Source organism: Protopterus annectens, chromosome 4.part1 (genome assembly GCF_019279795.1).
Source record: "Protopterus annectens isolate FY-2018-M chromosome 4.part1, PAN1.0, whole genome shotgun sequence".
NCBI classification, from domain to species: domain Eukaryota; kingdom Metazoa; phylum Chordata; order Ceratodontiformes; family Protopteridae; genus Protopterus; species Protopterus annectens.
This window is the reverse complement of record NC_056734.1, coordinates 308,676,849-308,693,675: the sequence shown is the minus strand read 5'-3', so window position 1 is coordinate 308,693,675 and position 16,827 is coordinate 308,676,849. Positions and strand designations below refer to the sequence as shown.

Here is a 16,827-nt window from a genome sequence, read left to right as displayed (position 1 = left end):
AGTGATGAGAATTCAGTATGAGGAAAGTATAATATGAATTAACATCACTTACAGCCAAGTAAGTCAAGTCAGCAAGTACTAGGAGAATTTTTGTTACAACAGGGCAGACATACTGTCTAAGCATCTACAGTACTTAGAAATGCTCAGAGAAAGTAAAAAATTGTTTAACATCAGGATCTATGCTACATTGTCAGGGCATATAGTTCCAGAAGAACAAAATACCCGAATAAGGTGAGAGACAACAAATATAATAAATTGAAAAGAGGTTGATCTACAACTTTGAAAACTGAAATAAGCAAGCTGGACAAACAAATTAAGAATAGTGTTAGACAAGATCAAGGAAAATATGAAGAAAATTTGTATAAAGATATTGAGCATAATGGGAAACCATTTTAAAATACAAAAGATGTGCAAGAAGTAAATACACGCAAATTAATAAACTGTGTGTAGACTCTGAAATTTATTCTCAGACATAACAGATTATATACATATATACAAAATCTTATGCAAAATAATTTGGTTTCACAAAGGAGGTGATAAGTTGTCCTAGTGACATCCAGCTAACCTCAGATACTGAAATCAAATTAGATTATATTAAAAAGAACTGTGTAAAGTGGATCCAAACAAAACACAGGGAGGAGACATAATTACTAATAATAGTCATAGACCACTTGTGACGGATCCACACAGTCTACCAGTTTTTGCTATGCCTCAAGCCACATATCACTGTGTATGCTGAATTATTGCTAGATTGAATATTGCTAGTTCTTGATATGCCACTACATCATTATATGCTGCTAATATTGTAACAATACAATATGCTTAAGAGCAGGCCTTGCTTACTGATTACTGGTATTACTGAACTTTTGTTAACCTATAAGTTGTTTATCAGCTTAAAAGATGTTTACCAGAATGTGGGGATTTCAAAGAGGAACTATATCACAAGGTTGTGAGCTAACTGTTCTCTGAAAAAGGGAAGTAGGGCACAAGACCAGACATTACGAGACTTGTTTACAACTTAGGAAATGATCTGTAATTTTCTAAAATATTCCATCAACTCATGATGAGCCTGCAATGTCAGATCTTTCTACAATATTCTATCAACTCAAAAAGACTATAAAAGCTCAAAGGCTAAAATGAAAATCATCATCAGCATCCGGATTTGATCACAGCTCCAGCCTGAACTGAGCTTAGAGACATTTCGCCAGTGTCGGCCTTGCCTTGACTGAACAGATAGCTGCACTGGATAGGATTTGAAGTTTCCCTATCAGTGGCAAAGATGATTTTGTTTATGCATATGCTTGTAAGTACATGATCTATTAGTCTTTCTGTTTATTTAGTATTAGCTTTACTGTTTATTTAGAAAAGTTTTGCTTAATAAATTGTTAAGTTTGAGCCTTGGTGTCTTGTGTCATTTCTACTTCTGTATTAACCTCAGATTTTAAAGTAACAGACTACTACACCACTTCAGCAAAACCTTACAGTACTATTATATCTATTATTTACTAGGTTGTATAAATATGGGGAGATTCCTCAAGATTGGAGAGACACACTTATTAAACCTGTCTTTAAGGGAAAGGTGAGTACGACAAACATAGAGTCATGCAGACCATTAAGTCTATTTTCATGTTGTTGAAAAGTAATGGTAAAAGAAATATTGATTAAAATATTGTCATAATTGGAAAAGATGGGGCTTGAAACCATACATCAGCATGCATATGTTGAAAATAGATCTATAACCACCTGTAACATGATGTTCTATAACAATATAATAGCTGCTGTGAATGAAACATTGTGCTGAGATATAATTTATATAGCTTTAACTTCAATGTTTGACAGAGTCATGCACAAAACACTGATCAATAAAGGAGAGCAGCTAGGTATTGATGCACTCTTGATAAGACAGATAGCTGCATGGCACAGGAAAGTATCATGCAGCATTTGGACAGGCAAAATTCAAGGTTACAGTAAGGGTGTCCCATAGGGCTTTGTCCTAGGCTCATACTTGCTTGGATTGTATGTTTCAGACTTATCTTTTTCATCTGAGGTATTCCACAATTCCATAATTTGTGTGCAGATGGCTTTAAATCAGATAAACTGATTACATGTTAGAGATACATGTGTTACAGATAGGGCATGTCTGCAAAAGAACTTGGCTAAATTTATGACTTAAGCATAGGAGAATAAAATGCTGATAAATACATCAAAAACTAAGCATATGAGATTTGGGACAATACAGTGAAGCCGTAGTGGTGCAGCAGTAGCATTGTCGCCTCAGAGCAAGAGGTTCTCCTGTTCGATTCTCAGCTGGAGTGCCATCTGTGTGGTGTCTGCATGTCCTCCCCGCAGTTGAGTGGCATTCGAAAGACATGCGTAAATGGGCGTACCTTCTTTGAAGGTTGGGCGTCGAGCTGGCACCTCGGCACCATAAAAATCTACTGCCAATCATTAGCGGACTGGAGTCCACTGTGGCGACCCCTAACCAGGAAAAGCCGAAAGAAGAACAAAACACTGAAAGGTGAATATTGAATACAGCACACAGTGATTGAAACTGTAGATTCATTTAAGGATTTGGGTGTATGGGTAGATCCTGCTCTGAGTTTTTGTAATCATATCAGCTAATTGGTTAATGATAGCTATACAATTACAGGTTATATAAAAATAAATACAAAGTCTAGGAAATCAGAAATGATGAAGTCATTGTTTGTTAATTACATTCGACTCAAGCTTGAGGATGGAATAAGAATATGGACAGCTTATAAAAAACAAACATGGGTAAACTACAAAGAGTACAGCAGAAATATGCCAAGGGCATCCAGGGATGTGAAAAGTTAAGTTATTATGAAAAACTAAAATATTTGAACTTGTACAATGTTTCATATATATATTTAAGAGGAGATCTTATTTGGGAATACAGGCCAACTACCTCTGGGAATGTTTGGGTTATCAAAAAAAGTAGAGAATCACCAGACAAGCTATGTACAAGATTCTTTGAGACAGCAGATGGAACAGACTGCCAAACTACATTAAAGCAAGTACTAGTTTAGATATTTTTAAGAACAGTCTGGACACTTATTATGTGAGCAACTGTTTTGGTATATTAGCAGGCTATAAGGGCATTAATACCCATGCCAGAAATATTTGTATGCATGTAAAGTATGCACATATTGAGAAAGAAATGCAACCATTAGACTTTTGATACGAAACAAAGAATAATCACATTCATGGTGTGAGTGTTAAGTGGTTCATAGGCAGCTCTTGTGGTATAGCTAGATAAAGCAATGACTATGACTCACAAGACCTGAGTTTGACTGGTGACTCCATTGGCTGCAGCTGTTAGGGGATGACCGGAGTGACACTAACAGCTCACCCATCTTGGGGAGAAGATTGAGGATCTTTCTCAGCTCATGGATGAAACCTAGTGGGAATTCTAGGTTCTGCACCCTATATTGTTCAGGCCTATGTGCATATGCAGTTTGTGTGCATGCATGTAAGCCAAGAGATCATGCAAAGGCACAGTCCCTGCTTCCAACAACATGGAATGGGATTTCAGTGAGCCATCACAAAGGAGGGGGGTGTTCCACCTTGGGGGGGGGGGTGCCTCACCAAGTCTGGAAACCTGGCCAACTCAGTACCAACTGACTCTTACTATAGGGGTGGGAAAGAAAGAAAGAGCTAATAATACATCCCAGATAGGAACAAATGAATTATAGGCCTATTCCAGAGAGGGGATGCCCAGATTTTGAATTCCCAATAGAAGAAAAAAATGGGTCAATTTGTGCAAACAATGGAGTCATCAGGCAGGTCCAGTGGGGAACAACAGAAATTATTACATAGGTATTTGGCTATAAAATATCTCAAAGTATTTTTATAAGGCATTTGCAAAAATGATCCAGTGCATCTGCAGATAATGGTATTACTGAAAAAAAGTATTACAGTGATATCTGGCTAGACACAACTTTAAAGAATTTTATGTGGTTTTTGCACATATTTCCAATGTATCTGCAAAGTGTTGTTTTCATTACAGCAGTATGACCTGTAGGTACTGTACAAATAAGGGATATCAGGTCCACTTAGAGATGTTCTCCTTATAGTATACATAACTGCCTGCAAAGAAGCTATATTATGGAAGGATCTGGATTGCATCACAATTATTAGTGACATTCGAAAACATGCAAACAATTGAAAGTTTCTGCTACAGAAGACTTACAGTTACAACTGCTACAAGATGGGATTATGGCAGGATGACGAGATGGAATCAAACACTTTCATCATCTCATTAAACATGATTTTCCATTCAGAGATAAGCTATCACAGATAAAAAGACTGATATTTAATATAAATAATTATGATTCCATGCAGCTACATGAGCAAATATTTTCTGCTATAAAAGACAGACGCACAGCTAAAGACACACTTGGAATGAAAGCAAATATCCCCTAAAACCCACCTGCAAACTTTACTAGACTTTGATCTGTGGTATAGAATGATTATTACTATTTCTGTTTGGGTAGTTGAAAATTAGTCAGTCGATCCTTGATTACCATAGAGGATTCAAACCAAATGTTATCAGAGCTATATGAATTATACTTAGGTATGACAAAATACAAAGAAAGAGCATGTTATGTCAAGTACTGATAAAATATGCCCGATGCCATAAAATAATTTTTAAGTTTGTGGCATGTTCAAAAAGAATAACTAAAAAAAGCTTGTACACAAATGTCTTTTAATACCATGGACGAAGCAGGCAAATGTATTATTTCAATATTATATAGCATATGAATATATGTATTATTTCAGTACAGTGCGGGTGCTATACCACCCTGGAAATATATAGAAACATTTTGATTTTTGTGCAGATTACTTTCTGGTTGTTCTGAAGTAGTGCAGCTGAGAGATATAAATGTCCAGTCAGTGATTATATTGCAGAGCAAATTCTCCCTGATTAGACATCACAGTTGTGTAGCAAGTAGTGCCAAAACTTTGCAAACAGGACATATAACCTAGCACCGTCATCAGTCTTCATCAATAACATCTTCTCCTAAATAGTTTCCATCTGACAGTAGAACCTTGCTAAAGTGCATGCACTATCATCTTCATTTTCCTTTCACGCACGATTCTCCATCAATTATTCACCTCCTTTTTGGAATAAAATATACTGAAAATGTATTTATACGTGAAACCTTGTCTTAATGCATTCAGTATTGTCTTTAATGATTCATTTGCTAGTACAAGACTGACTGCCATAATTTGTTAGCCTTGCCTGCATTCATATGCTCTGCTTACTGCACTATCCTTATTTTCTCTCAATGCATTAATGCTTTGGTCAGATTCAAACTGAAAGTGGGCTGTTGTGATCAAGATTCTATCTCATTGTTCAAGAAAATGCAGTAAATAAAATAAATGAATTAAATGAAATCATACAAATAAACAAGTAAACAAACAAACAAACAAAATATAAAAAAACTAAGTAACTAATTAACTAAATAGCTAACTAACTATAGAGTCCAAACTAGGAATAACAAATCTTCAAAATCTGCTAGACTTGTTAATGGACAAAGAAACACTGAGGACAAATCAGGGCTCTGAAAGGGACTTAATGAAGCTGACTGAAGCATCTTCATCTGCAACATGTAGTCTCAAATCTACTTTTAACAGGTTGCATTTACTATAAGAACTACCTCAAAGTTCATTTAATGATGGTACTATTCAGAGTGGCGATAGTCAGGTCCTTGACAGTTACAAGATTTCTACAGTACTGTTCATGCATACAGTTGTGTAAGTAAACCTATTGCAAGAGTCAATGTTTGAACAGATCACTACTGCAGTGGCCTAAGCTATATGGGATTTATACCGCCAAGGATTAAGTGCCTGGCCAACAGCCAAAGCCTTACATCCATGCCAACACAAAAGTGTATGGATATAAAAGTAGACATATGAGTGCCAAAATTCAGAGCTTTCTTGGCTCTATAAAAAGGGGGTGGTAGAGTCAAAAAAGGGGAAACTCAACCTGGGAGATAGCTAAGGTAAAAGATTAGCACCGAATTAAAAAAAAAAAAAAAAAAAAAAGAAAGGGGCAGGGCAGAGGGTATTAGTACCACAAACGTGATCTAGTCCAACATCTTCTGTTATAGTATGTTTATTTACACAACAGAGCTATTTTCATCAATAGATTACTATTACAGTAGTTTAGGCTATATGAGGCAGTTACCACACGTTAGATAGTCACAGAGGAGGAAGAAGAGGCCAGCAGACGCTGGAGGATAGTTCTTGAGCTGAAGTCGGAATCAGTTTCATAGAGCTCAGTAAAAGTGCGTAAACATGACCAAGCTGATGTCTCTAGAATGTTTCTAGGATCCACCCTTTCTAAAACATTATCCACAGCCATGGTAGAATGGACTTTTGTTTTCCCATGATGTGAATAACAAAAAGAGATAATATGGCATCACCATTTGGAAATAGTCTGATTTTCTACTGATTGTCCCTTTTTCTTAACTTCTCAGAAAATGAACAGTTTATTGTAATTTTCGAAGTTCTTTGTCTTGACAATTTAGTACTTGGATTGTCTGTGGAAGTCTAAAGTATATAGGATTTTCTATCCCTTATTTTTGGTTAGGAAGAGAACGGGGAGACGAGCAGAATGGTTTAAAGTGAATTTTGATACCATTCTTTTGTACGTACGAAAGCTTTGTTCTTAAGTAAACCTTATCCTTATGAAGGTTGAGGTAGGTTGAATTTCCACAAGAGTTTGCAACTCATACATACTCCTAGCTGAAATCAGAGCAGGGAGTAATTCTATTTTTCCATGTCTGGAGCTTTAAATGAGCCGGATGAGCTGATTCAGAAGGAAAAAGTGTAATTATTTTCTAGTACAAAGTTAAGATCCCAAGGAGGAGTGACCTGTTTTCTAGATGAATAAATGTGTAATAAAGAAGAGGATGGGAAGAATGTAAGGCCAGATAGGCAAAAATGACTGAAAGATGAGCATTAAGAGATGAATAAGAAAGGACAGATTTCAGCAATTCAGACATTTATTGAGGAACTAAATTGGTGTTTATAGAATGAAAATAGTGCAGAATAATGCAATTGGAAAATTCTACATTATGGTAGATAAGGTTTTTATGACAATCTCTACAGATTATATAATGAAGTGATGGCTGTCCAAAATAGGACAGCAAGTGTAGTGCAGTGTCATCAGCAGAAGGCATATCAAGGCAGGCTAAAGTAATTTACTGTGTATAGCCTGGTGATCTCTGCCTAACATATAAAGCTATGTCAAACCCAGAGCTGTTGGACATACTACACCTAGAGAAATCCCAATCCCTCTGAGCTACATGCTCTAAGGACTTAAACCTTGTCACGACAATAAACAGGACATGCTGGAGAGATAGATTCCTGTCCCAGAGACTTCCCATACCCTGTAACAGGCTATCCATCTATGTCAATCAAAGTTCTTCATTAGCACTCTTCAAGAAAAATATTGATGAGTGGATGGGAAATAGAAAATACACCCCGGGGATCACTTCTGTGGCTCTGCTCAACAAGGGCACAGGAAAATAACTTTCTTGAATGGTGTAAGCCAGGTAACCTTGTTGGCTAGGCTTACGTAGGCCCTCGGGCCGATACCCTAGTACCTACCCATGAACCTATGAAGAAAAACAAGGTCATGTTTCCAAAATTTAGAAATAAACAAAATTCAAGAGACTCTTGTCTTTTGGTGAGTAGCCATTCACAGAAAGCAAGGAACCATTTCAAAGGGGATGCATCAATAGATCTATGAATAAAATACTTCTCTAAAGAAAGAGAGACTTTTAAATGCTTAGACTAGCTTTCCAGAAGAATTTATGGAAACAAACATACACTAAATTTCTGTTAAGTGCACGAGAAATGCCAAACAAGTATCCTGATATACAAAAAGATATACAATATTATGCTGCATGGAATTGCTGTTAATCCATTTGACAGGATAACAGATGGTATGGATCTAGTTATCATTTTATGCAAACAAATGCAATGTTTCTCTAGTCTCTACAAAGGGGTTTGTTACATTGAGACATGAATTCTGAAGAGTGTATGGGCATCATTACAAGAGAGACCCGTGTTGCAAATGTATTTATAAAACTACTTTAACTGCATGTAATAATCATGTTAGTGATCAATAATACGGACAATAGTGAGAGAGGAAGAAAAAGAGAGAGAAAGAAGAAATGTGTCTATGTATATATGTATGCGTGAGTGAGTCTGAGACAAATAAGACAGACAGACACACACAAACACACACACGCACACACACACACACACACACACACACACAATGTACACTGCTACCCAGAATGGGTTACAAAAATATTTAACCAATGAGAAAACCTTGTTTGAAAGTTATGTACTTTTCTAATTGAACAAATCTTTGTTTCACTATAAGCTAATTTTATAGCGTACAATTCCAAAAACATCATGGATGATGGATTGCAACCTAGGAAAGTAAAATGATTAGAAGAAAACTCAGTTAGACTTCCAGTATTTTCAGTTTTCAATATATTATCCTTCCAGATGCCTTCTATAAGAAATGGAAAGGAGCAGAAGCTACTGTTGTTTCTATATTTACTCAAAGAAGGGTTTATATACATTATGGCGAATCATCCTTCTACAAGTTATGTTACACTGATTTTCTTACATTATGAAATACAACTCAAATGGTCATGCAACAGTGATGAAAAAAGAAAATAAACACTGCAGTGCATCCTGTTCTTGCACAATCCAAATGGATAAATATTCATTGAACTACTATTTAAAAAATATTGCACAATGTCAGTCACTGAAAATGTATGCATCAGACTGTAGGAGAACCATTCCCAAATGACTACCACCTTCAAACCAAACTGCAAACCAAACTCTTCCATACAGCCATAAGAATAGAAAGTCTAGTTCATGGCATCTTTTAGACTACCACCTCAAATACGGCCTTGAGAAAAAACATGGCCACTCTCCTAGTAGTAATATTGTTAACTGCATGTATAACTGGTCATATATAAAAACAAATGCAGGGAGGAAGGTACAGAATTCAATGCTACAACTAATATACCGCTGTTCATGAGTTGCTGCTAACTGATATTAAGAAGTCTGGGTTTAATGATTAGATTTCCAAACTTGTTCTACTCCTGCTTATAGAACCACTGTTTCCAAGTTAAACCGAGGAAGTTTTATCTGGAGAGATGCACATTATATCAGGATCTACATAGGTTCATAGGCAGGTACTAGGCTATCAGCCCTGAGGCCTATATAAACCTAGCCAAAAAGGTTCCATGGATTTTGCCACCCAAGAAAATTATTTTTCTGTGCCCCTGTCGAGCAATGCCGCAGAAGTGATCCCCGGGGTGGATTTTCTATTTCCCATCCAGTCGTCAAGATTTTTCTTAAAGAGGGCCAGTGAGGAGCTTTGCTTGACATGAATGGGTAGTTTGTTCCAGAGTATGGGAAGTCTCTGGGACAGGTACCATAATCTCTTGTCGGTATTCTTCTGAAGGACATAGATGAAGTAATTTCTTTGTCATCTTCATCTCCAGGTCTAATGCTTTTCTCATCCAGTATTTGATAAGTACAGTGGATTTAATAGACACATACTTTTCCCCTAAAAGTGTTTAGGCAAAGACACATTTGTTTGGGTTAACTAATGAGTTGAGTTCCGCATGTTGGGGTATGAATCATCATTCAGAAGATAAAGCAGGAATCCATCATCAGTAGATGTTCTTAAAATTTATTTAATGACAACATGCAAATAGGGATAAAAAGAAAATTCAAAGGGCTATGGATTATTTGCACTTTGCACACTAAGTCAATGTCTGCTAGACACTGTCACCATTTTTAAATTCACTTTATCTTGGTATAATTCCAAATTCTCATTTAAACTGCACATACAGTGGGATCCCTAAAATATGTATTTGTTTAGCTGCATATTCATTTATTCATTCATTAGTCAAACAGAGGTATAAAGAATGATTAACCTTATGAATAGAGCCCACATGTTTGATTGAAGCGCAAGGACTGAATGGCTGCATGGTGGGGTGTGAATGGCCTATAACCACTTACCCATCCTGGGGGGAGGCAGCCTCAATGCAATAAGCGACACACAAGCTTGATGAGTTGTGTATTGCACAAGCAATGATCTGCTTACTCAGAAGGTTGTTCATTTGTAAAGGAAAGCACACACCTCCTGAGGGCAACAATCACAGATCTGGAAAGACTGCAACGAGGTGATATAAGTTAGGGCGCATGAACCAGCAGCAGTATGATGTTGTACTCGTGACATCAGTCTCCTCAGAAGCCGTGGACCTGTTTAAAGTGAGCACAGGATAGGCTACGATAAGTTTGGTAGACCTGTAGAATGATGGAGGAGCTGGAATGCTGCAATGAGGGGGAAAAAAAGAAAATGTAGGGCTAAAGAATGAATATTGTTAGCATGAAATGAACATAACCCTATATTGTAGCAAACAAAACTAAAAAGCAACACAGAAAGTGCTATCATTTTTTGCCTGTCACTCAAAAAGTAATCAGTAATGAGATTCTAGTTTTGTAACTGAAATATGGGTTCCTCTTTGTGAATTTTGTGGCTTCATATACTCCCAAAGCCTTTCACACTGATTGACTCCTTCAATGCTGTGAGCTGATTAGAAGTTGTCCTTAGCACCCTGATTGATAAATTAGTCGCACTTCTGTTTGATTCTCTTAAGGTTAAGCTTCTGTGTAGGGATCTTTTGTTATCTTCTAGGCCACTTAGCTATCCGGTAATGTTATAGTCCTAAGCTATTCAAAACATAAACTGAACTATGTGACAGGTATTTCCCGTGACTAATCCTAAGCTTGTGATTATTTGATTTCAGTAAGAGAAATAACCCCCAGCAGTTCAGATGCATTTGCTTCCAATGGTAACAACAATGCTCAGGAAAAACTAGCATTAATGGAGATATAGTCATCTGGGTCCAGCCTATCTGACCAAAAGTAAACTTCTTTAAACAACAATGCGCACCAGCAGCTGGAGAAAAGGAATAGCTCAAGAACACAGAGCATCTAAACATATATATATATATATATATATATATATATATATATATATATATACACTCAAAACTATAAATTGCTTCATATAACTGCAGCCAGGTAAAACCCACAAAAACAATATTTGTGAGGATGAGCCTTCCTGTACCTACCACGTGAGGGGTTTATCATATGTCCCTTGACTTTTATACTGTCATTCTGAATTTGATGAAACCAAGTGAAAAACATATCATTAAAACATAAACAAACATGTCTAACATTTTCTCTCTGACTGTGACATCAGGGTACATTAAAACTCATACATTGTTAAAACCAATGGTAAACTGTATAGCTCATCAAATGAGGAAGTAAAAGCACAACTGCAAGTTGTCAAAACTTTTTCAGATGATATAAGAATGTCATTCGATCTTGATAAATGTGCAAAAGCAACATTTAAAACAGGAAAACTGCAGCACCAGGAAAGCATCAGTTTGGGACAAGAATGTGATATAAAAGAACTTGAGCACAAGGAAGTGTATAAATATTTGGGAATTGATGAAGGATCAACAATAAAACATGAACAAATGTGAATAAAACTTAGTAAGGAATACATTAGAAGAATTTAATCCAGAAAACAGCACTGGCACCTAGGAACAAAATCCACACCATAAACCAGTTTGCTTTTCCTATCCCAACTTACAGTTTTGGAGTGATTGACTGGAACCAAGACGTGCTGGATAGATTACACAAGAAAACAAGAAGGATGCTTCATGTTCACCAAATGATTTATAAAAATCAGTGCTATACTAAGATTATATATTCCCCGTTCTGAAGGAGGAATGGGCCTCCTTGAAATTGATTACATGTACAGATCTGCAATCATGGGACTCCACATATATCTGCTGACCTCACAAGATGCAAATGTAGTGACAGTTTTGAAACATGATGAGAAGAAATCTAAGATGACTTATCGGCTTAATCTAGCAGAAGCATATCGGTGTCAAGCAAGAATGGAAATCAAACCAGAAGTAGATAAAAATCATGCAGTAACTGAATGTGCAAGAAAGCAAAAAAAAAAGAATATATGGTGAAGGACCACATCAGAAGGGAGAAAGGGAGGAAATGTGGAAAATGCATAAATACAGTTGCAAGTACAGAAAATTTCTGGAAGAACCTCATGTTGATCAGGAACAAACACAGGAATGGTTAAGGAGAGGCAAATTGAAACCAAGAGATGAAAGGTTAATATTGGTGGCTCAAGATAGTGTGTTAAGTGCACCCTGGTTTACAAAGTCCATTGAACATATGGAAGAAACAGACAAGTGTAGGTTTTGTAAAACTGAATTGGAAACACTTGCACACCTTGTTGCTGGGTGTGACATATTAATGGCAGAAGGACTGCATACTGAAAGGCATAATAATGTGGCATGACTGTTGCACTGGGGATTGTGCAAACATTATGGTATTGAAGTGGCTGAAAAACACTGGAAACATGAGCTGTAAAGCATCATAGGAAATGATGAAGTTTACATCACATGGCATCACCCATTACCAACAGTTCAGAATATAGATGCTAGAAAAAAGGATATAGTGGTCCATGAAAAGAAGACAAAAGTAACATTGATCATTGAAATCACCACACCCAGTGACTACAGTGTCTTGCATACAGAGAGACACAAGGTCATAAAATATCAGGATATGCAGGCAGAAATGAGAGCAATGTGGAAGAAAGATACCCAGACAGTTCCAATAGTAGTAGGAGCAATGGGTCTTATAAAAAAGAACCTACAATCATACTTAGATATGTTACCAATTGTTCCACTTGAAACCATCGAATGTTCAGAACATCGAAGTTCTAATCACTGAGACCAGAACATCGATGTTCAGAACATGGAAGGTTCAAAGTGAACCACAGAAAAAGAAATAAACATTCACAAACTATTTTATGCAGGGGGGCTTCACCCCCTGCATCCCCCCCATACTTTAATATTCCAACTCCAAGATCACACTACAGTGGGATAAGGGAAATCTCCCATTTACCACTATATGTGCTAGTGCTAAACAGGAGATTTCTCATAGCCTACCTGCAATGCCAACACTCAGATGGCGCACACACAGAACATGCAGGGCTGCATATGCACCCAAAACTTACCATTTGTACTTACCTGGCACTTCCACTTTGAACATTTAATGTTCTGAACATCGATGTTCTGGTCTCAATGATTAGAACTCCGATGTTCTGAACATTCGATGGTTTCAAGTGGAACCGTTACCAATACATGTAACCCCATGCGAATTGCAGAAGTGGTCATTACTGGACACATTGCAGGTGCTGCAAAGATCACTTTTGGCTGACATCAAAGATTAAAACAATACTAATTTCATGAACTTTAATCGTACTTTGACTTAGGAATGTGGTCCATTCTCATTATGGTATTAGAAACCCAAAAGACTTGGAGAAATGATTAAAACTCACAGGAATTATGCTTAATCTTATCATCCCCAGTGTCTGATTTGTTCTTCTGGAGCAAGAGATGACTAATATATTCCTTGAAAAAAATGGGTGAACTCTATAGTCCATTCATCCATTATCTAGGTTAGAGCCTGTAGGCCCATTTGTTCACTAAAGGGCAATAGTCAGGAAATGCAAGGAGGCTATTATTTGTGGGGGGGGGGGGGGGGTAGACCTAGCTGCCTTAATCTTCCTAAGGTGGCTGTGACACTGTTGCTACTGCTGCATGGGGGGATGACAGACCCTCACATCTGCACTTCTAAAATCTCAGCTTACCTACAACTTGGAACCATATCAACTCTATATTCACCCCCCTAAATTCATACCTGGTTACATCATGCTAATTTAAAACACACCTTGCCCTTCCAGTTCTTATATGAACTCAGGCCATCTTGGTCAAAATCAGGGCATTATTCTCCTGTGCTACAGAGCTAGTCTGAATCAAAGGTCACACATTTTGCGCCCATACATAGTGATATTACATGTGGCACTAATGCAAGCATAAACACGAATTCTGAGCCCACATATAATGCTCCAGTATGAAAAATGAATCCAAGAGTAAACAAAGATTATACAATGACACACAAATAAGTACAGAACAAAAGCAAAATAAAATTGAGCAGCTGACACAAACCTACAGCTATCTTCAGTGATTTTTTCTATAGAGCTAAATGCAAGTATGCACACTAGACTTCAATAATCTTTTGTAATGCAGTAAAACATTTAGTTATGTGCATAGTCACAAAAATAGAATATTTGTATGAGCAATTTAATGACTAAAAACTCACTTTTTTGATAATTATCCCACTAATTTCTGTTCCAGACAGATATCATGCTAGTTATATCACAAATACCTGTCGTTAGTTTTCCATAATACCTGGATTATAGCAAACTTTCAGCCTTGTACTAATTTATCCTAAACTAGTCTTCTATTTTAACATTTGCACGTAGAACTACTATACTAATACATTTCAGTAAGAATTATAGCTGTTAGAGTTCTATCTTAGTATTATCCAGTTTTAATAGGTGTGCTTTGCTTGGGTCATGTTTTCAAAAAAAGAGTATTTTGGATCCTTTTATTTACCCGGTTAATATATAGATACATTCATAACGGAGTTATTATTTGCAACATGGTGATGTTACTGCCTTCTTAATCCTTTTCCCATGCTGTTTCTACCATTTTCACTTTGATCTCTCCTTATTCCTCTGCATGAAATAGCACAACTAAAATCTTATGAACTATAACAAATTAAGGCTTATATATTATGGGCTTTTGGTGCATATGCTGGGACACCTCTTTATATTTTAATACCACAGCAAACTATTTTTCAGTGGCAATGTACTTTGCTACATTACTCACATACTGAGTATAGCACTGAAATGCTTTTTAATTTGTTATATTTTTATTTTAAAAGTATGTTAAAATAGCAAGCATACTATCGCAGTGCAGTTCATCTTTACTTATCAGTACACTATTGACATTTTTAGTTCCATTTATTGATAGCATAATTTAAAACCACCTCAGAATTCTAAAATATTCTTTATGTACTGATATTTATAGGAAACCACACTGAACAGTTCAATACACACACACACACACACACACACACACACACACACACACACATATATATATATATATATATATATATATATATATATATATAAAAATTAAGTTTGACAAATGAAAATATATTCATTTTCTGGAGAAAAGATATCCATTTTCTGGAATGACTTACAAAATTACTAGTAAGTGACATAGATTTATAAATAGTTGTACTGCCATCAATATATAATGTAACAAAAGGAGAAAATGAATGCTATGAAATCCCTACATTTTTGAATAAACTGATTGCTATGGCTAATTAATGCAGGGTCTGTCTTTGGTTGATACAGACCATCAGTTGTTTGTTATTACTGTAATATGGCACATCCATTCCTTCTCATCATCCTAAACTTTTTATCAAAATTACACTGTCAGCAATATAAATTAGCCTTAAGTTTGTAATAAACTAATTTTGCTAATGAGTAACTAGATGCTAAACATATTCTGTTGGGCTAAATGCTACAATAACTGAATGTTTCATACTTCACCACATGCCAGATGTGGCATTGGGATATCACTCTTTTTAAAATGATGCAGACATAGAAAATTATTTATCTAACTGAGCATGTTAGATTTCCTTTCTGTTCAGCTAACTAAAGTTCTTATATGTTACTTTTAATAAGCTAACAAATTAAAATGGACTAGCAATTATTTGAAATTACACCTTGTTCTGGCAAACTGAAAAATGCCAGTGTTAAAGTAAAAATCAACATTGCTTTTGTGTGCAGCTCTCCTCACAAGTTTATTACAACAATGACAAAATAAATAAAGGAGGAACTAATGCAGATAAACTCTACTATTAATGAAGGGTTAAGACAAGAGTACATTTAATGTGTTTCTCCTAGTATTGCAGTATACATGCTATAAATAAAACAATCTTCAGTGAAAAAAACGTAAACAAAATAAAAACAGGAATTGCGTACCATCTACTGCAGCATATGTTCAGTTTGAATATTTCAAATAATAAAATTACTTTAGTTTACCTTGTGTGCTCTGTCCAAAACTAGACTTTTGTAAAAGTTGAATAAGGAGCAAATATATCCAAAAACAAGTTATGCACATTGTATTCTTTTGCAAGTTCATCTCTCAAGACTGACATAAATGAGTGCAAGCAAGGATTATGACAGCAGTTTCTTAAGATAATTATGTTCTGCCTCACCCTAGCTGCATTACAGAAACACAGAGCTGTGTCTAATTTTGGCATTTAAAAGAATGCATTCTTCAGTATATGTCTCAGAAGTAAAATTGCACATAATAATCCTGAAGCATAATTTGTTTAAATGTCAGCTTTTGAAAGACGTTAATGTATGCTGGTCATATGTTCATATACATCATTTCATAGAAAAGTTCCTGGAACTCAAATAATTTTTACTTTTTATTTTGCTGAAGAAATCTACCAACTAGTTTTCTCATAATATCTCATGCTTATTTACTTACAATATTTGGACAATTTTAAAAATAGGATGGGATATTTTATACACAGTGTTAGTTCCAAATATATGACAATGCTCCAAGAAATTAAATAATCCGTATCCTATAAATTACACTGAATAGCCTTCTACTTTTGGACACCCGTTGTCAACGTATTAAACAATCAAACATATTTACCAAAACGTCATTGAAGATATAATGAAAAAATATGACGTTTGATTTCAAGAGCTATAAATACCTTTCAATT

General features: G+C 35.9%; 1 protein-coding gene across 1 annotated transcript in view; it reads right to left on the bottom strand.

The window, feature by feature from the left end:
• The window catches only part of LOC122800843, a 1,417,490-nt gene extending 1,401,230 nt beyond the window's left edge, over positions 1–16,260 (bottom strand). The window contains exon 1 of the mRNA XM_044070157.1: positions 16,133–16,260. Within this exon, the coding sequence (XP_043926092.1) occupies positions 16,133–16,232 (100 nt within the window). The 5' untranslated portion in view covers positions 16,233–16,260. The remainder of the gene's footprint in view (positions 1–16,132) is intronic.
• Positions 16,261–16,827: the final 567 nt, after the last annotated feature.